This window comes from Plectropomus leopardus, chromosome 12 (assembly GCF_026936395.1).
Source record: "Plectropomus leopardus strain MGB_pleo_1.0 chromosome 12, ASM2693639v1, whole genome shotgun sequence".
Classification (NCBI taxonomy): domain Eukaryota; kingdom Metazoa; phylum Chordata; class Actinopteri; order Perciformes; family Serranidae; genus Plectropomus; species Plectropomus leopardus.
Genome location: NC_142187.1, coordinates 33,013,356 through 33,039,863, shown reverse-complemented (window position 1 = coordinate 33,039,863; position 26,508 = coordinate 33,013,356). Strand labels below are relative to the sequence as shown.

Sequence of the window (26,508 nt, the reverse complement as noted above, 5' to 3'; positions counted from 1 at the left end):
TTGGTCATAAAACCTTTTCTGGAAAAAAGTGTTTGAACAAACATTGACGTACCAGATTTAATATCGTTGGTTGTGGGACGGTCTTTAACTGTGACACACGTTTCTTCCTTTATATCTTCTATATTCTCACACAGTGAGTTTATGGTGGATTAATAACAAACACTCCCTGGTAATAAAGAGCACAGAGACTATCTGTGTTTTTTTGCAATATAAAGTAAACAGACGAGGGCAGCGCCTCATCGTATCTAATTAGGTTCAACAGTGCATCAGTGGCAGCACGTATTACTCACTAATTTGTGTTTCCTCCTCATATTCGGTCACTCTGCCGTCTCAATAAAAATGTTAGGTTTAACCCTTCGGGACTATGTTGTGCATATGGCATACATTTTGACAATATTGTGTACTTTTCTTTAATCTCGAAATTTCCAGCTCAGCTCCTACAATAAGTCTAAAATGCACTTTGTAAATAAATTGCTACATTCATACTGTTAAATGCAAAAAAAAAAAGCTCCATTGAAACCCAAACTGCAATTTTTGATCCCACAGCTGTTTAAGCATAAAAACATGCATTGTATTATTTTTGGGTGTCACTCTGGGCTTTTGCCTTGGAATTTGTCATTTTTCATGTTTTGTCCACCTGATGATGAAAAGCAAAAATCTACTTTGCATGTAGTATACTGAAAATAATTATATTTTTTGTGTTTTATTGGTTAAAAAAAAGCTAACTCAGTTTAGGTAGTCAAACATATGAATCTATACTACTTTTAGAGTGTGATTTTGAAAGCTCATTTTGTGTGCACAGCAGTATTAGTGTGAAAAAAAATTACTTAGCATGTTGAAAATAATTATTTTTTGTATTTTTTTTTCCATCTAAAACAAAGTGGCATCACGTCAAAAACCTGGCATTTAAAGGGTTAAAATCATGAAAATTAATGAATATTTGATATTTATGATTAGGACTGATGTTAGTTTTAAAAAAATACTCAATGAAAGTGGCAAATAATATAAATGTTTGATATTTTTTAAAGCTTGATTCTAAGAAGTACATTTTGTGTGTAATATTAAAGCGGGCCCTTGAGGGTTAAAAAAGTCTCAACATAAAAAAGGTTTGAGTCATTCATGTATGTATTTATTTCCCTATAGAGACAAATATCTATTGCTCTGTGTGATGGTTTAGCAGAGTACAAATGCACATTAAATACTGACCAGACCAGAAGTTACATGTCACAAAAACTTTGCAGAAGACAGAAATTGTTCCTTTGACTAAACTGCATTCTCAGGATCTCCAATGTGTGCAAATTATTGATTTCAGTCCTAATCACGGAAACACTTCCTACTAAATCAGCACAGATGTTTTACACTAGCATTTAACTTGCTGGTTTAAAATACATTTAAAGCTCCTGTCACAAACTGTCAGTCCCTGTAAAACAAAATAACTTAAAAACATAAGTTAATGTATTAGAAAAAATATGACGTAACACTAAAAACAGTCTGTCAAATAAAAGGGAGTTGAAATCCAAAAAATGTGCAGGCGTAGCAGCTAATTTGTATGATACCAAATAGCACTGAGAAGCAAATAGAGGCACACTGACGCGGGCTTAGTCCACACGTACACGGGTATTTTTAAAAAACTGTTTTTCCTCGTTTGTTCTAAAAGAAAAACCCCGCCCACACAGCGTTGTTTTAGGCGCGTTTAGACGAGAACGCCTCTACTCAAAATGGAAAAGTATGTAGTATGCATGCCAGGCCAGACGCCTGTGGTGTAATATTGTAATTACACACCACGTGCATGCACGAAGTGCGGCTTTAATGTCACCGTTCTCACAGGATCCGCACATCGCCAGTTTACACAGCAACAGAAGGGGGTGGCGTTTTTGACACTCTTTTCAAGTTTTCACGTTTTCAAGCCGCCAAACTGCCGTGTGAACGAAAGGCTTAACCGAAATGAAAGTGTAACATTTCGTGCAAGAACTGTTGCTGTGTGTACGGCCTCTCAGAAAATCTCCGTCCAAACGAAAACAGACTTAAATGCGCAGCGTGAAGGATGTAGTGACATCTAGCAGTGAGGATTACAGATTACAACAAGCTAAAACTTCTCTCAACTCCTGGTTAGAATTCCTTCGGTGTTCGGGAGGATTTTTAACTAGGAGCCGAATTATCTGCAGAGGTCTCGTCCTCTCCAAAACAAACAGACTAAGTGATTTAAACCGGTAAAAACACAGAATAAAATAATAAATCTGAGTTTCTCTGATGCTGTTCGGCCTTTTGCGGAAAAGCTGCTAACTCTGGTGGCGGACGCAAAAATGCAAAAACGTTAATGTTGAGCCGGTGTTTGATTTGTCCACTCTAGGCTACTGTAGAAACATGCTGGACTCCTAAAATGAGGACCCGCTCCCTATGTAGATCAAAGACTGTGTATAAAGACGGACTTTAAAAACCCTCAGTTTTCTGTCGACATTACAACACTGAAAACTGAGTTTCTTGACATCTTCACCCTGGGAGGAGCATTACAAAAGGTATGTTTTAGTGACCTAAAACACAGTTTGTGTATGGATGGAAGGCCATGCGTAGAAAAAAAACTATAATAAAAAAATAAAAATAAATACGGGGCACTTAAATGCTCACCATGTGCCTCAGCCACAGCAGCCACGGGTTCATTTCCAGCCCACAGCCTTTGCTGCATGTCATCCCCTCTCCTAACCTTTCACGATGCAGCTTTCCTATCAAATAAAAGGCCAAAAAGCCAAAAAAAATCTTAAAAAAGAAAAAAAATACCTATATACATGTGGACTAAGCCTCAGTTTAAATCAAAAAACAAAAAAAGGCCTACAACCATATTAAAATGTGCAGCTTCACTAAAATTCTGTTTCATCTCCACTTGATTAAATTAAGGCTGAAATTCACAGTGGATATTAAAGAGGTCCATTGAGTTTTTTTGTGCTGCACAAATAAAGTCTGAGCATACAAAAAAAAAACAGTTGGAAGCACTCAAAAGAGCCAACAGAAAATTAATTAAGATCTCAAGGCCACCAACCTCTTTCAGCAGCAATTCACATTCAAGTCAGTCCTATGTTTTGTGTTAAAAACAGTCAGACGAGAAATTATTAAGCTTTGGCCCGTCTTGCACAGATAATACAAAAAACAATGTGCCTCAGTTTAGACTAGAACAATATGTTAGATCCATGAGACTCTGCTTTAAGAGCAAAAGTCTCATGAAAAGTCCTATGAGCTGTACTTCATTACCCAGAAGAATCTAAAACTCTTCCTTTATAAAACACTATAAATACATACGGCAATGTAAAAACTCCATGGTGACATTTGGTGACTGTTATTATGTTTTTAAGCAACTATTAACCCTTGAAACCTGGGAAATAGGTTAAATTTCTTTCAGTGGGGAGAAGGCAATGACCAACTTAATGAGATATGGCCAAAAAATTAGTTGGAAATTTTAAAAAAATGTTACGAGAAAAATTCCTGAAAACAAGCAAAAATAGAAAATTAAAAACCGAAAGGAAATGACTCCAAAAAAGTGCAGAAAATTTTGAAATTTATAATTTATAATTTAAAATTATTTTTAAAAAATCAACAAATTCTAAATATCAATTTACGGGCTTTTTTTTTTGATACACCCTTTAAAAAAATATTGTCACTTTACTATTTTTATTTGCAGGGCATTTTTTACCAAGTTAAATCATTGCCTTTTTCCCCAGCATGTTTTTTTTTAAATAAGGGGTTAATAAACCTGCTTTATGAATCAGATATAGTAAAAGTTTTTATCTTACTATTACTGCTACATTTTTACTGTTTCATCCATGTAGCTTCACTCAAACAATAACAGCTTCTATTTAAACCACCTTAGCCTGCTGCGTAAACTTCAGTAGTGTGGTATTCTCTATTGCTTTGCAAACACAAATAAAACTCTCTCGTCAAACAAAAGCAGGAGACCAGCAATTAAAACTAAACTGAAAATCAGTTTTCATGCATCAGACTGTGTACAACAGTTATATCACATCAAAACCGTCCTCATAAAGGCCAATAAATCAACAGCAAATTAAAAGTCATTGCTGCCTTAGTTCTGTCACCATCAGATCAGGTCACAATTCAATTTAAAATTCACTCATTTACTTGTGTTTAAGTGTTTTTAACCACTTACTATAAATCATACACATCACCCAATGTGAGTAAGAGCCCCTACACATGCTGCATTTTTTGCGCCCTCAAATAATTTTTTTTTAAATAATGTAGACACATTGAAAGTGCGGTTAAAGCGTGAGTGAAGCTGTCACCTCTGCACTCCGCTCTCTCTGACGTCGGCACGAAGTAAGCACTAAAGTCACAGCCAGTAACTTGTGTTTTAAAAGTGTTTCAGAAGTGTTTGAGCGTGTGTCCCAGCCCTGAGAGTCATAAAACAGTGACTACTTTGATCATTAGTCTCAAGTATAGTTCTCCGGTCTTAATCGTATCCAACAACCAAAATCTTTTCAGTCCCTTAAGCGAAATCTCATCACATCAGGGTCTGTGAGTGTGTATCAATTTTAAAGGTTTTCTACTTTCAAGATGGCCATTATTTACGCCACGGAGGTCGTGTTTTCTTTTCGGTTTTTGTCAGCAGGATTGTCGATAAAATACTGGCCATTAAAACTGATTTTATTAAAACTGGTGTAAAGCACGAGCCAAAAAAAGACCCATTAATATTTGGAGTGAATCCAACTTACAGGGTAGATACACTAATGATTTTTTACTTTTGTGGACACTGCCAGATAAGATATTTGGTGTTGACAGAAGTCTTCTCCCGCTGAGTGGCCCTCTAGTTTCTATTAATTACTGAAGAACTTGCCCTTTGTGCCTTAGATCTTGATGTTTCAGGTCTATCTGGACTTCAATATATCACAGAAACAAATAAAAACCAAAGGAAAGCTGGCTGCAAAGGCCCTTTAAATGCAAATTAAGAAATATTTATCACAATAATATAATTTAGAGAATAAGCAGCAGTCATGTATGTGTGTGTGGATAATTTGTAGTAAGTGGGCTCACATGAAAAACACTGGCATGGGTCTTTAATTTAAGAGCAAAAAGAGTTTTTTGAATTAAATTGAAATCTGACTCTGACCTGATGAGTGATTCCTTTGCTTTACCACAGTAATACTGCTTCTAAACTACCGATTAACAAAAGAAAATGTGCAATGTCGGCGTGCTTTACAGTACATCTACGTGTTTATTATTCGTTATCCTCAGGCCTCTTGAGCACCGCACTGTATTTCAAGGGTGCACCGTCCGCTTTGAGCTGCACCTCCACTAACGTGAAGATCGAAATTACCTGTAAGTGAAAAAAAAGAATATTATTGCAACTATTTCTTCTTCTTCTTCTTATTATTATTATTATTATATTGACGTCGGTCAACTTACAAAGCCAAAGACACTTTCTGACCATCTTACCAAGAGTAGCTGCTCCAACAATTCAGGGAACAAGCTAGTAATCTTGTTTTTCTGTTTTTTAATCTTTGTACTGTTAGTTACTCTGAGAATTTATATTTTAAATCAATAATCTGTGAAACAGGGCTGCATACATTGTTGTGCCCCTGTGTCTCGTAACTATCACATTAGTTGTTTTGAAGTTCTTATACGTTTGTCTGAAGAGAGTTTCTTTATATGTGTAAGTTTCAAAAACAGGTGCTCTTTGGATTTAAGGATAAAAATTATAACAAAAAAAGGACGGAGAGGTTAGACTTGGTTTTTTGTCAATAAGACAGAAAAATTCCAGGGTGCACGGTTTTACAAAAGTTAGAAAACACTTTAATAAATCGGCTTAATGTCTTTGCACTTCCTTGTGATGAAGACTGTGTTAAAATGTGAAGGCGTCACGCCCATTTATTAAAAAACGTTTTAAGTTTAAGTTTTTAAGTTTTTTTGGTTTTGACTTATTGCCAAAAATTCAAAACATTTTTTTAGGGTTCTCTCAAAGTTAGGGTCACACAGAAAAGATTTATAAGCCAATAAAACCCTGAAATTAAATCCTATATTTTTATTTATATTGAATAATATGTCTGTTTTCCTACTGACAGGCTTCACCGTGACAGAAGCATTTTCAGTGTCTGCGGCTCTCACCTGCTCTACTGGGGCTTTCTCTGGGTCTTCTGATGTCCAGACGAGAGTCAGCTCTGATTTCTTCCCCACTTTACGATGGTGGAACGAGTCCAGGCCCACGACAGACTGGAGGCGGACACAAAAATGGTTTCAAACTGTTTCAGAAGAAACTGTCACTTGACCTTCTGTCAAACCACCGTCAATCTAGAAACATTTTCTCTCCTGAATGAGCTTTACGTTGGTAACAAACACTGCGAAATAAATTACAAAGTAACTGACAGTCAAAACAGTATCTGTCATTATGTAAACGGCAAAATGAAACTGCAAAGAAATTAGGACCAAATTGTTTCTGAGAATACAAAAGGCGACATCTAAAATCACTACATGAAATAATTATACCACAAAATATATATTTATATTCAGCTGAAAGTGAAATTGCTCTCTTTATATTGAGTTTATACACAAATTCACAAACACAGAGACCGCATCCACACTAATACATTTTCGTCTCAAAAATACATAACTTTGGCGACCTTTAGCATCTACACTAGTCCGGCATTTTTAGAAACCCTAAGACCTTGAAAAACCTGATAACGCTGCTGACGCTGTTTTAGTTTAAAAACTCTGGGACTTCTATAAAAGGGGGTCTTCATTGTGGCCCTGTATCTCTGTGTAAAAGCCACTAATTGAAGAGTAGAAAATCTGCTTCCTGCTCACACCGGTACGTGCATGCCCAGTGCACATAAACGGTCATGTGATATGAGTTTTCATGCACGTAAGTATCGACAGAGATTCTTTCTGAAATGGTACAAAAAAGGTTTGCATATACTGCAATTCACTGGAAAATAAAAAGTATTAGTGTGGATGTGGTCTGAAACTGTACCCTGTGAAATGAGTGTTTTGGGGCTGACCTTGCAGTAGATGCGTTTCTGCACTCCGTATTTGAGAACCAGCACATCAAAGGACTGATCCAGCACGCCCATCACCATGGCCTCAGAGTCCAGAGGGCCACACTCCTGTGGAGCGCAGAACAATAAAACAAACATCAGTACAATGTCAGTGTGGTTCAGACCGGAAATCAAGAGTTTAAACTCTGGCTTATTTGACATTTTAGGCATCCAGATGAACTGCTGAGCATTTTTCTTTTGAGGATGATATTACGTAAGCTTTAACTCAAGATTCATCCAGGGTCAGAGCCAAAAATATTACTCTAACTACAGAATGATATGAAATGTGAAACAAAATTGTTCTGGAACTTAAATGACAAATGTCTCATATTGTGAAAATGCGTATAGATGGAGTTTGGTGTTAGTTAAAACTTCGGGGTGTAAAGTGAAGATAACAGAAGGTATGTAGAACCACATTTCATAAAGAATTAATTTATGTTGTGGTTGAGTGAGAATTTAATGCAAAAGCTGTAATTTTTAGAACATGATAGCCACCGAAACAAAGACGACAAAAATTAACTTAAAGCTTGAAAAGCAAACAAATATTTTGAGGGGAAATTCTCATTTCAAAACTTACAGCGTTCGTACAACCAGGGAAAATTTCTGTGTATCAGTCTGTGGGATGAAGCTCTGGAACAGTTTTAATGTGGAGCTAAAACAATGTCCATGAACCGTTTTAAAATAATGTATAAAAACATAATTTTCATGAGGTACAGGGATAAAGAGGGGTTTGACAATCACCAGGTGTTAACAGGGTTACTGTTTATTTATCTGGTTACTTTATATTTTTGCTAGTTTATCTTCCTCTTTTTTCTATAAATAATCATGAAAAATTGTAGATATCTGATTTGGGGTTGTTTTGTCTGTCTGCTTGTTTGTATAATCATTTCTCTATTTTATTTTTTCATGTTTGAAATATATTATATCAAATTTTAAATAATAATGTTTTTCCGTCTGTCCCACTTGTTGACAGCATGTTGCGATGTGTTCACCCACCTTTACAAAGACTCCGAAGAAGAGCTCGGAGCTGAGCTCCTGGACTCTCTTGGACACGGTCTTCTTCTCATTACAGTGTGATGCCTGTTTTTCCACTTCTTGTGTTGACAGCCTCAAATGGGGCCCACATTCTGCAAGTAAAATGGACAAACACACACATTATAAGTATGAGCAGAAAAAAAATAAACTGACACGCGCACAGTCAGAGCAGACAGAAGCAGAGAGATCAGAAACAATGGAAAAGACAGCAGCTCAAACAATGCATCAGCTCAGTGTGAGATCTGAGGCTGCTTTGTGTCCTGCACAACACCCGCAGCACTGTGTGGGACAAACAGGACAGTCCGTTATTTGTTTTAATGTGTGCGTTTGTTTTTGTGTGTCCTAAAGAGATTTTAACAGAGGAGGTACGCACTCAGAGAAGAAGCCAGCAGCCGGTGGACGATGATGTCAGCGTAGCGTCTGATGGGTGAAGTGAAGTGAGTGTAGAGAGGAACATTGAGGGCGTAGTGCTTAAAGACATGCTCCTCCTTCAGTACGCCTGTACAGAAGTACAACGCCATCTGGGAAACACCAATAATTCACATTAAATACAGAAATATGCACAAATATTTCTGGAAAGGTTAAAATGGTACATATTCAGTTTTAGTCTCACGTTCGCCGCAGTGCTATTCTTATTATCATTGGCTGTTCGTGTTGTCTGTCAAAACATGGCTGGAATGCGACACTGTATCAACTACGTCTCTTATTTCAATCGAAGAAAAGTTATAACGTGATTGATATCGTTATTGTTTTATCTGCAAGCCCTAATTGACTATAAAGTCTGATTCTGTTCTACAGCCTGCTCCTCCAAACCGGAGGCATGCTAGCAGACATATATCGTACCGAATGCACTGACTGTGGTCAATTTGGTGCCTCATTCAACCCCACTTAGAAAAATCCTAACCATGCCTTTAAAGTAACTTATTACTGAGCTACATGTTTTACTTTCAATGACCGTGGGCGTCATGTTTTGAAGAAACTCATTCTTTGAAAGGCAAATTCATTCCACAAAAAATGATCAAATGAATAAAATGGACAGTGTCGGTCAGCAGCGGCCGCTGAGCTCTAACCTGCATGGGTCTGGAGCACATGTGGGTGAGGACTTCTTTTCTGGCAGTGGTGTACTCATCATCGCCCAGAGTGGTGTTGAGACTCTTCTGCATGTTAAAAAAGCAGAAAAGAGATTTTAATCATTAATAAAAAGGGCTCTTCTTTGACATCATGTTCAAATTACTCAAAAGCTTCTTTAATTACTTCATATCCCCTGTGATATCACTGAGAGGGAAACATACTCATACAACAATGGACAAAAAAATGGGACGCTTGAATTTGATCACACTCAGAAAATATTCATAAAACCAACATAATTTGTACTTTTTCTGAAATCTTAAGTACTTCACATCCATGTTTGTTGCGTTATGAGTACTGACATGCAGCGCTCCTGCAGAGGAGAGATCTATGTCGATTCCCAACTGGTCACAAAGCTCCTGCAGCTCATCCACCATCTTGGCCTTCGGTGGAGGATGGCGTCTGAGCAGGGCCAGCTCAGGAAATTTGCGGTAGATGTGGTTGGCTGTGGCGATGTTGGCTAGCAACATGAACTCCTCCACCAACCTGGAGAACAAGGTTATTAATGTTCGTGAAAAAGCGAGACGGCAGAACAAAGTGAACAGAAATATATTTTAAGAAAAGACTGTGCATGTGTCATGTCCTGTTAATGTTAATGCTGGAAGACAAAAAGAAGGGACACAGACACATCTGAGGGGTTTATCACTCACTTGTTGCTGTCTCTGTACTGGTAAATGTAGCAGCCCTGAGGCATCATGGACTCTTTGTCCAGAGTGAAAGACAATTTCAGCTGAAACAAAAAACAAAAGGCACGTACAGAAAATAAGGTTAGAAATCGAACAAATTCAATAACCTGGGTGTTGTTTCCATCTGTTTCTGTAACAAAACTATTTCTGGACTCAATAATGTTAGCCAGCTAAAATCATCTTTTTTTTGCCGTTATTTGATCGGACAGGGGTGGCTTGGGGGAAGGAAGAGGGGAAGACATGCAGCAAAGGACCGTGGGTCGTATTGAAACCTGTGACTGCTGTGGCAACAGCGTAGCCTTTGTACATGGGGCGCCTGATCAACCAGGTGAGCTAGACGGCGAACTCAACAAAATATATAACATAGATCTCTTTGTTTTTAGACATTTTATTAGTACACATTATTGCTTTAACTATGAAAAGAAACTGTACCACAGAGACTGGAGTCGACCCCAAGTCAACGAGGACTCACCTGGTCCAGTCTGAGGGCTCCTCCCGAGAAGCGTTGAGCTCGGAGGTTCTTGGCGATGGAGTGCAGGTTGAGCACAGCCTGATGGATCTCATCGATGGGGTGCTCAGGGTCGCAGGGCGGAAGCTCCTCAGCGGTAAACATCTTTTCAGGGGCCTCGATCATGCTCTGAGCGTGGTCGTAACTCAGCTTTATGCAGGATCTGATGACTGAGCGGCCGAACCACTCACTCAGGATCTAAAGGAGGTGTGACAGTAAAGTGGAACCAGTCAGATAAATCACAAAACATATAAACAACCCGAGCTTTGACTGCTGATAAAAAGTCGTCCATGAATTTTAAATGTTCATACCTTCCCTTCTGGTGTTATTTTCCAAATGACAGAGAAAGTGAGTCTGTCGGTGAGAGGATTCAGACTGCAGAGCTCCTCACACAGCAGCCTCGGCAGCATGGGGATCACCTGGGCAGTGACAAACAAAACATAGAGCGCTTAAAAAATAAAGTATATGTTTGTTGAGCTACAACAGAGAAATCACTAGTCAGAAATAAACTTTAAAAAAGCTGTATAATGCGACAAAATTGGGTCAGATCATCTAGCAGTTTCAAGCATGACACAATGCAAAGTAGCGTATTTTAATATTTTTAAGAGTCAAGGAGCGCTCACCTTTTGAACCATGTACACACTAGTCGCTCTTTGACTGGCGACGGCATCCAGAGTGTTGTCCTGCTCCACAAAGTAACTCACATCGGCGATGTGGACTCCCACCTCAAAGTTACCTGTTAAAAAGACAATCTATAACACAACCTCTTATCCCTAAGTACAAACACCATCTATATCTCTAATCAGTGTTAATGATTTTCATTATCATCACGGTGAAGGTAGTTTACCATCTGGGAGTTGTTTACAGGACAGAGCGTCGTCCAGGTCTCTGGCTGTTGCAGGGTCGATGGTGAAGATACACTCCTTCCTACACATGAGACAACAGTGCTTCATGAATCACATAGATACACATCTGAAACTTAAGCCTTTGGTCCAATCCCATCTGTTATTTCTGACCCGGCATTTTGTTTTCGAACGCCAAAAAAAGCATTTAAAAACAAAGAATAGGGTGAGAAATAGCAGAGTTACACGGGGTGGTGGTTAAAATCTTCCCCAACGAAATGGAACAATTACTCGAGACCCTGATACATCATCAGTTGTTGTTGATGGCATTCATGTAAACAGATGCAACAATGACAACAATTGCATTATCACAATGACTTTTGCCATGTATCTGATCCTGACAGAAAGGCATGGATGCTCCCTATTAGCTCACAACATGAGTTTCATGCTATCAATCAATCAAGTGATCTTTTGTTTTTATAAGTGTTGCTACTTTGCTGTTGGACTTAAGTTCAAATTTAAGCGTGACATATTATCAAACAGGGGAACTCAAAATGGAAATATGTTGAAATGCGTCATGCACAAATCAGCAAAATAATGCAACATAAGCTTGCTAGTTAGTAAGTTAGGTACTGAGACATCAGCATCCTGATAGTAATTCTTTTTCTTTGTGCTTGTTATAAGGGGAAAAGGACCATAATAAATCAGCAAAACAACATTAACTTTGTTTGAAAAACAGCAACATTGAACAAAGAGAATACAATGTTTATTTCATCTTGTGAAGGGCTCCTTACATGGGTGAAGTGAATTCTCCATCAAAAAATGATCGATAAAAATAGAAAAAGAACTGCTCTCCTCTCTAACCTGAGATTGTATTGCACTGAGAGCTTTGAAGTAATGTTATGGTGCTTATTGTATATATGAGTGCTTTGGGGGTCCATAGAGCTCATGTTTTTCTCTTGTGCACAGCTGGATCTTTAGCATGTTGCCACTCAAAAAACATAACACACATAAAACACATCCAAACAGAAAGGGATATAGAGCCATATAAGCATGTGTGGGCTCCACAGTCCTACCTCAGGTCCCTCCTCTTCTTCATCTCCTCAGGCGGGATGGTCCAGGGCAGGTTTTTGGGTAAGCAGTCTAACACGTCCTCTGAGAACTCGGAGAAATCGACGTCATACTCGGTCAGGATGCCCTCCGTCTCCGGCTCGATTTCTCCAGCCTGGCCCAGCGTCTTTGCGAGTTTACTGAAGGAAAAATTATGATAGATATTTAAGTTGGTTGTTAAACTGTTGAAATGGTTCCCTGCATCAAGCTTTGAACATATCACTCACCCTTCTGCAAAGTTGCTGTCGGCGGCCCAGTTGGTAATCCGACATATGAACAAGGTGTTGGCGTAGTCGCCCGGGCGGGAACGAAAGTCTTGGGGACAGTCAGCGAGGAAGACGTTGATCCGTGGCACCCGGTGGTCGACAGGGGAGAACATGGCAAAAGGTTTATCTGGTAGGAACTTTAGGAAGCCCGTCACGGCTCTGGAGTGTTTCTTTTCAACAATGTACACCACCTGACAGACAGTAATGAGGGAAGCACAGTGATGACTTTTAATTCAAGTTTTTTCATTCAAACATCCTGAGCACAAGAGAACGAAGAAAAAGTGTAAGACCAAGAGGAACTTTGTGATCTTAGGAAATCATTCAAAACAAAATACTCCTTGTAGTTTCTTCTCATTGTAAAAGCCTTTCACTGACAAGAAATGTGCAGATTTATGAAGTAGACAGATCATTTGTTAAGTTGTTGCGGCTACTTGGCACACTTTCCTCAGGCCTTCAGCTGGATGGATATTAAACTTCGAGCAAATACAATTAAGTCACACAGAACCTATTTATCATGCTCCTGCTGTTTCTTCAGTTATTTTTTATCTGGAACATTTTTATAAATAAAAGCAAGAGAGAAGAAAGCAAGAAAAACAGCACAACTGATAGGCGAAATGCTCACTTTCGCAGTCTTCTGGAGTATTTCGTCGTTGGCCCGTGGCGTTGAGGGGTCCTCTGTTTCCATCACATGAAAAGGAAAACTTATATTAGCTGAACAATAACTTGTTTTTGTTTCTGTGCATCGGTACTCGCTTCAGATCAAATACTGTTTAAAGCCTCCTGTAGACTTTGCAATCTAATAAATTTAGCGCAGATACACTCTGCAACATGGATCTTAATAAACTTGGGTTTGACATCAAGTCACTATTGAGCAAACTCTGGCTCATTTTACCAGCCCACGATGGCAGCACCTGCAGGCGGGGTCATCCCTTGTTATATACACTAATTGCTTCAGACACACAAATAAAAATTCAACTAGAATAAAAAATAATATTCAACTAGAAGTATGAGTCACTTCTTAACTTGATATGTTTTATCTCACCAACAGTCCGAAAATCCAAATCTAGACAGTCTTTTGTTTTTATCTGTGACAAAGAAAATCATCAAATTGTAACATTTAAGAAACATGACACCAGCAAATGTTTGACTTTTTTTGCTAAAAACAAAACAACAAAACAATTACTTGATTAGCTAAATAGTTGCCTATTAATTTTCTGTTGATCGACAATTTGAATCAGTCCTTACAGCTCCATTACCAAAATAAAATACCTACTGAATAGTTCCAATTTGATACCACAGTTGCTATGTTAATTATAATCGGCAACATCTCCATCACATCTGTACCTGTGTCAGTGATGTTGGTGCTCTGCACTTTTCGGATGAGTTCCTCCTGGTCGCTGCACTGGTCCTCCACAACAACATCAGGCCTTGGCGTTCGTGCCGTCTTTTTCTGCGCCGTTCGCACCGTGTTTTCCTTCTGGGTCTCTGACTCGCTGGCGCCCTCACAGTCAGTATCTGACCTCACAACCTTAACAAACACATACACCCGTCATCATGATTTTTTAAAAGCTGATGCCACAGTTTAAAACATGGGGCTTACGAACTAAAACTACAGTGTGCATGGAAAGGTGAGCATTGTGTACCTTCCACTGCTCCCGGGGGAGGATTTGCACCACAACAATGTCTGCATTGAGTGCTCTGTTGCGAGCTACGATCCCATCAAGAAATATATCCCGTGTGTCATCCTGCGAAAATGAAAAAGAAAGAAAGCTTACTCCTGCCTGTCTTTTACTTTTTTAACCTTTAAAAACACGTTAATGCAATGACTGATACGATTAAATCTCAGGCTGAGGTTTATTTATCAGTGATGCACGATAATGATTATTTCAAACGATACCGATAAACTGATAATTTCCAGTTTCTCGTGACTGATAAGATACAGATAACCGATAATTTCTTTTTGTTTGGTTTTTTTTTATTACCTGAGGGTAAGAAAGGCTGAGATGTGGTGAGTACAGGTGTATAATTTGCAAAACTACATTTCAGACAAAAGGCTGGAAAATCGTCATATTTTTCAAGAGCAAAACCAATGTCATTTTTACTTTTGTTTTTTTTCCCCTTATCTTCTTATGTCAACTTGAATTGTACAAAAAATAATGCCGAAAATAATATTGTGTTTGAGTTATAGAGAAACTATAGAGAGGAACATTCCCCAAAATGTCAGGAAGCAGCAGCTACAGAACAGTCCCTAAGTAACAGCTCTGCTGTGATCTCTGCAGATTTACATGCTGTTCTGCTTGTTGTTGGAAGGAATCAAACATCAGATATCAGTTTATTCATTCAGCATAACCGAACTGGACACTCACTACACCTGAACTCAAACCGCGTCCAGCGTGTCCTCTCATTATGTCCTCTCATGTCCCTCACACACACACGGAGCAGAAGGAGGGAGAGGGGAGACGACGGCCGCTTACACCGGTTACTGTAAGCAGCTAGCACGCTAATAAATGACAGTATCAGGGCCGGATTGGGACAGTTTTGTGCCCTAGAAAAAAGATTGAGATCACCTGTTGGACAATGAGAGCGGAGCGGACATTCAGAGACACTGGCGGAGACAGAGACCGGGCCGGACACCGGCGGAGACACCAGCGGGGGAATGAGTTTATGATTATTTCTCCTTTTATTTGTTCATTCATTATTTTCAAGGCAGAACACAAAGAAAGGGTGCTAACAGGCACAGCTAATTATTATCGGGTATTTTTTTTATTTATTTAATTTTTTTAGCACGACCAGCGGCGCCCATCCAGCGTGTCGCTCTAGGTGACCTCGTATATCTCCTACGCCAAGGGCCACCCTCGACAGTATATTTCCTCCTTGTTCACTGATCTAAATAAGTTGCTAAATGTTTCTCTTGTTGTGTTTTATCGGTCCGATAATTAGTGTGCATCCTTAATTTTTATCATGCAGCATCCTGTACACACAAGTTCAGCTATAAGAACCCATCAAATCAATGAATCAAGTTGTTGAGGCAGCTAAATATGTGTCAAATGCATCCTGGGTTGAACTTACAGGAGAGGGGACAAAAGCCTCATGGTATTTCTTTGGGTTGATTCGTAAGGGTCCCTGCGGAGAAAGCATGTAGAATTTAGAAATGAAACCACCGGTTTCTTGTGAGATTTAATAGTTTGATCACTTTGAGTAATGTCATCCATTTTCACTTTAGATTTTATTACAGCTTCAGGAACTTTGACTCCGGGTTTGTACCTGAATGAGTTCTCCTCTTTTAACGCCCTGCGAAACCTCCTCAAATGTCATGTAGGATTCAAACACTAGTTTCTTTGATCCCCTGCCTCCTTTGTTCTTCTTGTCAGCAGGTGAATTGGCACTTGAAGCTGAAAAAGATTTAAGTCATTGATTTAATCCACCACAAACCATCTAATATATAAAACTGCATTATTTGAAATGTTCAGAAATTGTTGCTTTTGCTTCAATCTTTGCCCGTAGACATGTTATTACATTGGAAAAGGCCTAATCCTCCTTTGGTTGTCTGATTTAATATCCTTTTTATCATTAGAAAAGATGAAATATTCCCTGAGAGGATCATCTGCGACATTTCCTATGTAAATACTCTTAGCTCTCTGGACCTCCTCTGATCCTGTAATCTAATTTCTTGGTGTGAGTCTTTTCTATAGTGTTTTTATCCCAGTTTTTTAATCTTTGTTTTATTAATTTTTTAACTATTATCATTTATTTAGGTGGAGGAGATATTTTGGGTGGGGTTTTGATATAAGGTGGCACTTTGTTTTCTGTTCTATTACACCACAAAGAGGGCTGGGACGGTTAAAAAACAAAAACACTGAACATATTTGTAATTTGTACTGGTTCCTAATAAAGAAATAAAAAAAAAACTGCATTATTATTATTAGGGTAGGGGAAAAACTGATACATCATAATATTGCGATATTTTATGTGGTAATATTGCATTGATACATAGACCCCAAGGATCAATTTTTTAATTATAAAACTTAATAATGAAAATACAGATTAAATCGCATGCTTTTTCAGTTCACAAGATTCCTCTTTCTGCAAAAAAAAAAAACTTACTGAAGTGAGAAACTTTATCTGAATAGATAGAACTGATGTTGATTATTTTTATCTTTAAGGGCATAATTTACAATAAAAAAAGGCAATAAATCACAATATATTCTAATATATATTATCACAATATTCAGCATATTGCTAAATGTTTAAAATCGGATAATATTTTATCGTGACTAAAGTATAAGTAAAGTGATAATATTGTATTGTGGGGCTTCTGGTGATTCCCTGGTTATTATAATAATAACGTGTATAAACCTGCTGAGAATTAAAGAAAACCTTGAGTTTACCTCTGGGCTGCTGCAGTTTTTTGTCTTTATCATGAGGGGACTTTGGCCTTGACATCTGAGTGTCAAACCGTTCTCTGCCTTTCTCCTCCTCTGGCTGCTTTGGCATGTTTTTTTTCTTTGACTTCTTCATCTTGTCTTGCTCCTGTCCAACTGTGCCTGCTTTCTTCGGGGACTGGGGACGTCCAACAAATGAGTCAGTCTCTTTTAAGTCCTTGTTTTTCTTCTGCTGCTTCTGGTGTTTCTTTGAATCATCGGGTTTGAAAGAGCTGAGCTCCTCGCCGGACTCGACGTCCCCATCGTGGCTGGTGGCCGTGTCCCTCCTCTGTCCCCATCGCTGTCTGTCAGACACACCCTGCTTCCTCTCGCAGTCCTGCTGGGCGCTGCGGTTGCTTAGTTTCTCCATGTACAAAGACAGAGAACTCTCCTCTCCTCTGCTTTTCATGGAGGAGGGGGAGAAGTCACTCGAATCAGAGAAATCATATGGCACCTGGTCCCTTTTTCGCTGTGGTATGTTCTGCCTGTCACTTTGGGCTTTGAAAAGTGTGCTTGGCCCATTTCCTTCCCTTTGAAAAGCTGTGTCCTTTGCATATTGCTCCAGATACTGACTGAACTTGCTGCTGCAGTGCTGGCTGAGGAGCCTGGCATAGGCGTCTTTCTGAGGAGGAGTGCTCGACTGATTCTGGCTGCGCTTTGGCTCTCGACCCAGATTCTTCGTTTGCCGAGGAGAATCCATGTGGCAATCCTTAAAGATAGCGTCTCTGAAAAGGCAAAAAGTATTTGCTGTAAGAGCTACAATTAACAGACAAGTCATTAAACGCAACTTTCAGGAATGGTGGCTTAAATTAGGTGCCATTATTTGCAATTCAGTGCATTCAAAATAGACAAAAAACAGGAAATGGTTGTCTAAAAATCTTGAGATTTTAAAAATACAGAAAATGGGACACAGTGTTTTCTCGTGTAGTCATCATTTTAATGTAACTTTAGGTAATACTGGTTAATTTCCAGTAGGGATCAACAGAATATCAGCCTGTTGGATTACTGGATCTGATATTTGGCATTTTGCAGATTATCTGTATCTGTGTTATATTTCAATGATCGCTGATAGAGTTATTTAATGAAAAAAGTGTGCATATTACACTGAACTTTTTGTAAATTACAGTTAATCAAAGAAATTGATTGTTAATTTATGTATGGAAGTGGGAATGGTGTTTGTATTTTTTAAGTTGTGGCAAACTACAGAGAGTGAATGGAGGGTATAGAAATGAGACTAACTTAAGTTTAAACAATGCAAGGTACATTTACAGATACATTTTCACATCTTGAGTTTCATGGGTGGCAATTGTGTTAACATTTTATTTTTTTATGACCTATATCTCCAAATGTACAAAAGAAACAGTTTATATGTGCATACTTGGTTCCATATTAACACTCGTCACATTACACATTTTGCTTTACTGGTTTGATTTTTAATCTTGAACAAGCTAAATACCAATACCGCTTATTTTAGTCACAATTACACATGCAAATATAACTAAAAATGATCAAATATTACATAAAGATACACTGCAATGATGATTACATGAGAAAACAACCTCTATATAAAGGTTTTTCACTGATTTTTGATTTTTTTTTTTGATTTTCAGTTTTAATAGTATTCTCATTTCTATACTCTCCATTCAATCTCTGTGTAATTTCCTACAACATTAAAGATACAAACCCCATTCATACTTCCAGGCCTTCATACTAATAAAAGTGGTGGGGTCTAGTACTGCCTTATCTAAGTTTCATTTTTAAGAAAATTTAAGTTACTCCTCAGCAGCTGACTTTTTCCCCCCACATCTTTACTTGACTAAAATATATACTAAATATGTGAGGCAAACAAAAACATACATGTGGGCACAGATAATTGGCATTTTACACAGAACATAATTAATAATAATAATAAAAAAAATAATAATAATAATAATATTGACACATAAATCAATAAAACATATTAAAGAAAAAAAACTAACAGTGACAGAAAGAAAAGCAAGCAAACCAAAATAAATCAAATTCATATCACATCTAAGGTTTTACTGGATAATTTTTGTAATAGTTTAAAATCTGTTACTTATTTTTGTAATTTGTTTGAACAAAAAAGTTGAAATTATTTAAGACAAAATAGAAAGGGGGATGTGAACCTTCATTTTTTTGTTTATGGGTAAAATAAAAAATCCCCATTAAAATAAAAAAAAAAAAATCAAAGTAACAACATAATTCAAATATTTGTTACTTTTGTCCTTGTAAGATCAGACTTAATCGTTAAAGGTAAAATCATGATTGATGTTATAGTAATTAAAAACATGAGAACTTAAATTAAACCCAAAATTCCTCCTCAGCAGCTGATGTGTTGCTCCTCTTACATCATGTGGTTAGTTTAGTCATCATTACACAAGTAAACATGAATAAAATTAACAAATTTTACCTAAAGTCGTTGCAATGGTGATTACACGAGAAAACAACCTTTAAATGATCTATTTTCATTCGGTTTTAACATCGCGAAAAACTCAGACCGCTTTTTAAAACAAAACCGAGCTGAAACCAGTTAACTCACGTTAGCTAACAGTTATTAGCAGAGGCTAACTAGCATCAGCTATGCTAACTATTTACAACGACAGGCGTCGGTTTGACGTTAAATGTCGACCTGTATGTGACACAGACCGCGAGCTTGACCACCATAGACGAGTCGTAAGTGGACGGAAAGATTGTCAAAGTTAACATTTTTACACATTACCTTATTATCTGCGTGAAAGTTATGTAAGTTTGCTGCCGGTCAGTTCAGAGCGAGATGCTAACTGCTACATCCACTTCCTGTGACGTCATGAACGGTTACAGTCAGGCTGCGTTTGAGTGCTGTCGGAAAATAACAGACGCACAAAAAATAAATAAAAAAAGATTTTAAAAAAATTATAAAAAAAAAAAAAACGACGGAAAAAGATAAAGTTAACATTCAAATTTTAACTTAATTCAAATTACATTTCTGACATATTTTTACGTTAAATGAACAAATCCAACAACAAACAAATAAAAAAAAATTACATTACATATATACATAGTATACGTGTTTGTGTAAATAAAGATAGAGACAAAGAAGATAAAAATATATAAATAAATACATATGCATACAAAAACAATGGAAAAAGATTTTTCAGCATTTATAAAACAAAAAGTTAAATTAACAAAACTGATAACAAATACTGCTTATCTGGGTAACAAAGACTATTTATTTAAATATATTATGTATATATATGTATTGCGTATATATATATACACACATGCATACATACATACATATATACACACACACACACATATACATATATACTGTATATATATATGTGTGTGCAAATATAGATTAAACAGAGACAGAGACAAAGATGAAAAAATAAAAATAAATAAATAAAAAATAGAAAACTTCAATTAATAGGCCTGGCTACTATTTGCTTATATCACTGACCTCATCATATTTGGGACAGGCGTCGATATGGGACGAGCTTTTAATCCTTTCACAAAAAAACTGTTGCTCAGCAAAGATGAGAATACAATTAAAGTATTCATTAAGCCCTTTGAAACCCGGCCAAGTTGGCTTTTGTGTTAAAAACATGGAGAAGAAGGTTATGAGCAACAAAAGAAGAAATGACCCAGAAATCTGCCCCCCAAAACGCTAAATAAATAAACAACAAAGTACAGACCAAAAAATATACAAAGCGAGAAATTACCTGGAAAAAAAATCTTTAAAGTCATAATAATTTTGTAAACTAATTTAAGATATGTAATTAAGAGAATTATGAATATAGTTTACTGGATATAATTGCATTTTTACTCCTGGATGGGCCTGACTGGAAACTAAAGAGGGACACAAGCCTCCTCTAGAGGGTAGCAAAGACTGAGGCCCATCCAGCCCCATGAGGCCCATCCTGTCTGATCACACCGATCTGAGGAAGGTAACATTCAGACAGACAGACAGACAGACAGACAGACAGACAGACATGTGTCTGTGATTTCTGCATGTGAGTGTGTGACGGCACGTGTTATCTTCCAGGATGAATATAGTCCTCAGCTATCACCTATATTCGCAGGATATTTTCTTTTCTCTCTCCTGACAGGATGATTTCACACCTGTCTGTTCATCCTGGATTTGCTTGCATAGTACAAGACAAGTCATGAAGCCTACTTCAAAAAAAAAAACACACACACACACACACACACACACACACACACACACACACACACACACACACACACACACACACACAATAATTCTCCAGGGATGGTTTATATGGGGATGATTTTGGCTAGGTGTGCAGTCAGATGGGCCTTTCAGACATCTGAGGATATAACTTAGGTGAGGTTGTCATGTTTCACCATGAAACAGGCCCACAATTTCCTGCAAAACGCACACGAGCACTGATGCATACAGATACAAGCCTTCACGCGTGGTTGTCATTAACCCTTTGAAAGCTGAGTAAATGTGCTCGATTTCTTCGAAAAAGATGGAAGGAGACAAGAAATGACCCAAACATGAGCAAGAACTTCTTAAAAAGACATAGAGTGGCAATTGTAGAGATTGGCATTTTTGTTTTTTTGTTTTCTGCAAGAAGGAGCTCAACTGCTGTGAGGGACTCGTTTTAACATAGTATAAAGAGTATAAAAAAGGAATTAATAAAAAGTTACAAAAAAAATACCTGATAATATGCACTCAGAAAAAAAGAAACAAACCAAAAAAAAAAATCCCCCAATAAACAAGAAAATGACCTCAAGAAAAAAAAATTATATTTAAAATAATGATAGAGAAAAAAATTAAGAAAATTATAAATGCAGTTTTCTGGACTTTTTTAAAAACTTAAAAAAATAATAATCCCCCAGTTATTTTTCAGATCATTTCCTTGTCTCCTATTATCGTTTTTAAGTTTATGGAACATTTATTGCCAAGTTCCTAATTATGTTTTTTTCCTGTGTTTTTGAAAGAAATCAAACCAATTTTCTTAGATTTCAGAAATTTAAATGTTTGTGAAAGACATCTGAACACAGCATAAGACAACTAATGTTGATCCAGGTGTGAAAGGGTTAAACAGTTAAAGAGCTTTGCTGCTTTGTCACTGTCATATATCACTGAAGTTCATAACAGTTAGATTTTTTGTTTTGTGTATTTCCAGTCTCATTTAATTTATGATGCAATTTCTAGATATTTATGTGTTGATATTATTTATATATATTTATGTATAATTATTTTGTACAATGTCATTTGTCTCTCATTGCGACTGATGTTATCAGCAATCCTGTATTGTTTATGTTGATGTTATTTGTTTTATGCCTGATTTAGTTTGTACATTGTATATATAAACATATGCATACATATAATAAATAAATAAATGGAAAAAACTTCAACAAAACCAGTCAGACTGTCCGTGCAAACATCTGGTGCCTGATAATAACTCACCTGTGCAGCAGTTTGCGACAAACATAAAACGCGGTGAGGCTCTAATTGGATTAATTGCATGACTTAATTAAGGCTGCTGTTGCTCTATTAGACACAGACTGTATCAGGTTTTAACAGTACTTCCAGCTGAGAGATGTCAGTATAACAGCTGTTGTAAACAGAACTGAACTAATACTGGACTAGTACTGGACCAAGGCACTGGTACTGATGCCAGGTATGACTGGACATTATTACCAAGAGCAACACTCGACATTTTTCATCGCTAAATCTGCGGGAGACCAATAAAAGGAGCAGTCTGTAGGATTTAGTGGCATCTGGTGGTGATGTTTGCAGGTTGCAACCACCCAAAGTCCCACTTTAGATTCCTTCATTGTTCAGGAGATTTTTACTGTGAGACGAGTTATCTGCAGATGTATCTCCAAACCAAATGGACCAGTTGATTTAAACAGATAATTTTAACCCTTGAAACCTGAGCAGATGGATATTCTCTCTTTCATAAACATGGCAAGAAATCAGCAAGAATGAGCAAGAAATCAGTAAAAAAAAAGTTACAGGATAATTACCTGAAATTAAACCAAAAAAGGAAAGCAAAAACAAAAAGAAAATGACCAAGAAAAATTATGAAAATTAAAAGTACACAGAAATTTCATTTTCTGGACATTTTCCTCTCGTCGTTCGATAATTTTCTATTAATCCTTCCCCCTTTGTAAATGGGGATTTAACAAGAAATGGCTCAAAAATTAGCAAGAAATCAGTAAAAGTTTATATATATATATTTGAAAAATAACAATTTTCTATCAATACTCCCCCCTTTTTAAAAATGAAATTGCAGGTAATTTTCTTATCACTATTTTTTGGGCATTTCTTTCCAAGTGGGTCATCACTTTTCCCCCCATGTTTTTTTTAAATAAATCAAACCAATTTTCAAATCATGTTAAGAAAGGGTTAAACAGCTTGTTAAAGGCATCTGAACATAGCACAAGAAAACTGACACCAATCCAGGTTTCAAAAAGTTCAAAGGAAATCTTTTTTTCCTTTCTTTCATGATTATTTTAGTCTGGCATTTGTCTTTTTTTGACAATAGTGAAGTCTCACTTTGTACCACTTTCTTTCTTAATTAAAGGGGAAATTACTCCATCAAACTTGGAGAAAACCAAGTCAATAACCATAAACTCTGACGTTCTTACGGCACTTCCTGAAGCTGCACGACAACCGAAATATAAAATTATTTCCCACTTAAGGAGCTTTGATGTTGTTGACAGCCTCTACATTAGCACAGATGGAGAGCTGTGGTTGAAACCGAAGCTTTTAACATCAGAAGATGCTGTTATGACAGTAAACTTTCTCGGTGAAAGAGCACATAAACAACATGAATCATAAATATTCAAATCCCGTCAAGACAGATGGCTCCATAAAAGCTGTGGAAAGTTTGAAAAGGACATTTCACCCCAAATTGAAAACACCTCTTACCTGCAGTGCAATTTCTCAGTCTAGATTGTTTTAGTGTGAGATGTCAAGTGTTGGAGATATCTGCTATAAAAAATGTCTGCCTTTTCTCCAATATGATGGAAGTCGAGGGCAATCGTCACATTTTTCGCCGTGGTCACTGGTGGTATTGCAGCAAATAAATTGCCCTGCAGCCCAAAAAGCATTTCCTCATAGACCAAGAGACTTCAAGGTGTCCACTAAAACTGTGGACACCTTGAACTGCAAATAAGGTCCATTATTAGTCTTTCCATCATAATTTCTTATGCCATGGTGGTTTTATAAAACTTTGCAATACGGTTGGCGGATGTAGTTTTGTAGGAAGAAAATAGTTCTTACGTGAATCTGCTCACAAGTAGTTCTGTGGATTATCTTGAGTAAACGGGTCATGATTTCTGTAAAGAGACATTACTGTTGACGGGCAGTTGTGGTGTTTTTTGTGTCTCTTTGTTGTTTTGCATCGTCTTGTGGTTTTGCACTTTTGAGGTATTTCTTTTGTCTTTTTAGTCATTTTGTGTCCCCTTGTGATTGTTTTATGTCATTTTGTAGTCATTTTGAGTCTTTTTGCAGTTCTTTTGCCTCTCTTTGTGGTCGTTTTGCTTCTCCTTGTGGTTGTTTTATGTAATTTTTAGGTCATTTTGAGTCTCTCTGCAGTTCTTTTGCATCTCTTTGTGGTCATTTGCACCTACCAGTAGGCATGTTCAGTAAACCATGTTCCTTCCACATGGTAATATGGTTAATGGGTAAAGTTTGGAAGACAGAAAATAGTTCCTACACAAAACTGCTCACAAGGGCTGTTGGTTATCTTCAGCAGTTTCATGAAGGATTATTTTCCTTTTCACTGAACAAAACCTGCCAACTGTATCACCACACAGGAGGAAGCATACATCTATGGACAATACAAGAAAATAGTTCCTACATAAAACTGTTCATGACAAGATCTGTGGACTATCCTGAGGCACGGAGTCATGATTTCTGGAAAGAGACATTGCTGTTGACTTTTCTAAATTTGGTTTTGGATGCTTTGAGCACCACAAGCCAAATGCCAACTAGTTATTGAAGAGAAGGCAGACATCTCTACAGCTGATATCTCCAACACTCTGCAACCCACACCAAAACTATCTACACTGATAAATAGCATTATGGGTAAGAGGAAAACTATGAACTTCTGATTTTGGGGGTGAACTGTCCCTTTAAGCCCCTGAAACTCAAGATTCAGGGCATTAAACAATGCCTTCATTATCATTACAAAAAAACAGCCCTAAAAGCACAACATTGTCACTTTCCTGTTGGTTATCTCAATAACTTCACTTGTTTCAGTTCAAACGCAGCTCCCTGCATGGGTGCGGCAGCAGGGCAGATTCCTGCATGTGCAACAACAACAAAAAAACACTGAATCAGAGGAGAGAAACCCTTTTGCTCATGAGCCTTTTTTCTTCTTTTGCTCTTTTCTGAGGAAGTTTAAAGGAACCTCTGGGAGAACAGAGAGCGTGGGTGACAGAACGGCTGGTACAGCAGCCTCTGTACCACTGTTGCGGTTGTACGGACTCAAGTTGTAAAGCATGCAGATGAAGCAGCAAATGCCTATCAAATATTCATCGGGCCAGGGGAGGCAGTGCAGCTTGTAAAAGACGATGAAATAGATGGGGCAGGCAGTTGCTTCAATTTCCCTCTGATGCTCTCGCACTGCTTGTCTCTTTTCCTTTGCCTAATTCACCATCTCCAGCACACACACACACACACACACACACCTTTTTTTTAAGATGGGGCCCTGAGGCTGCTTAGTCATTTCAGCCAATGTACAAAATGAATGAAAGAGATTTATGTGATTTAGAGGTACTTTCTTGTCAGTATTATGTGTTCTGCTCATGAATATCTCTCCCCATCATGTCCAAATATAAAGCTGATTTGGCTCAGATTGATCAGTGTGTGAATATGTGGTTGTAAATGCTGCAGGGCTGCAGACAGACTTACATCCTCATCAGCGGCTGCAGCATGGGGAGATCTCTGCGGTCGTCACCTTCCACTGCCATGGCAACGGCCTGCGAGTCACCCCGGGCGGGCCCGCACACCACAACGTCCATTTACAGTCCAGGACTGACTCCTGATGTTCCCTGGAGAATGTCAGAGCAGACCGAGACGGACACGTGCACATAAACACTCAAGCACGACAACAAAACAATGCTTGCGCGTTTGTTTTTTAATGATCAACAACAGATGGAGTCATGAAGTATCTACACAGAGTGGGATGCTCAACCTCCACCAGTGTGAATGAGTAAGAGAGGCAGGTGACACACAAATGTTCCTCTAACTTCTCTGCTCACATTTCCCATACTCACTGTTTGCCTGTTTAAAGGGACATTTCACTCCCAAAAAAGTATATTTGTAAAACACAACAGCTGTTTCCAAAAACATCGCTACAGGTAAGAAGAAAAATATCTTTTTCATTTTGGTGTGAATTGTCCCTTTAACTGTGTCTTCCTATACAATATATAGGCCAACACTGTATGGCCAAAAGTAAGTGGACACCTCTATTCTTGTATGTGCATT

The 26,508-nt window shown here is 37.7% G+C and overlaps 1 protein-coding gene across 1 annotated transcript; it reads right to left on the bottom strand.

The window, feature by feature from the left end:
* Positions 1-1,107: 1,107 nt before the first annotated feature.
* On the bottom strand, positions 1,108-25,949 carry dis3l2 (DIS3 like 3'-5' exoribonuclease 2). Its single transcript, XM_042498235.2, has 22 exons — positions 25,933-25,949; positions 19,768-19,886; positions 16,995-17,752; positions 15,871-15,998; positions 15,676-15,729; positions 14,250-14,351; positions 13,951-14,134; positions 13,229-13,281; positions 12,568-12,797; positions 12,307-12,480; positions 11,236-11,315; positions 11,012-11,124; positions 10,700-10,807; positions 10,353-10,586; positions 9,845-9,924; positions 9,497-9,680; positions 9,137-9,223; positions 8,440-8,587; positions 8,028-8,158; positions 6,996-7,100; positions 6,106-6,210; positions 1,108-5,317 (listed from the first exon to the last, which is right to left on the bottom strand). The coding sequence occupies exons 3-22, from the start codon at positions 17,725-17,727 to the stop codon at positions 5,219-5,221; spliced, it is 3,132 nt and encodes a 1,043-aa protein (XP_042354169.2). The 5' UTR covers positions 17,728-17,752; positions 19,768-19,886; positions 25,933-25,949; the 3' UTR covers positions 1,108-5,218.
* Between the last annotated feature and the right edge of the window lie 559 nt (positions 25,950-26,508).

Bases quoted from the DNA above. Each gene is read 5' to 3' on its own strand.
- dis3l2 (XM_042498235.2), bottom strand. From the start codon at position 17,727: ATGGATTCTCCTCGGCAAACGAAGAATCTGGGTCGAGAGCCAAAGCGC. The intron at 12,481-12,567 runs GTGAGTGATATG...TTTTTCCTTCAG, and splicing joins GACAGCAACTTTGCAGAAGG to TAAACTCGCAAAGACGCTGG. The intron at 10,808-11,011 runs GTGAGCGCTCCT...GTCACTGCCCAG, and splicing joins GTGTGTACATGGTTCAAAAG to GTGATCCCCATGCTGCCGAG.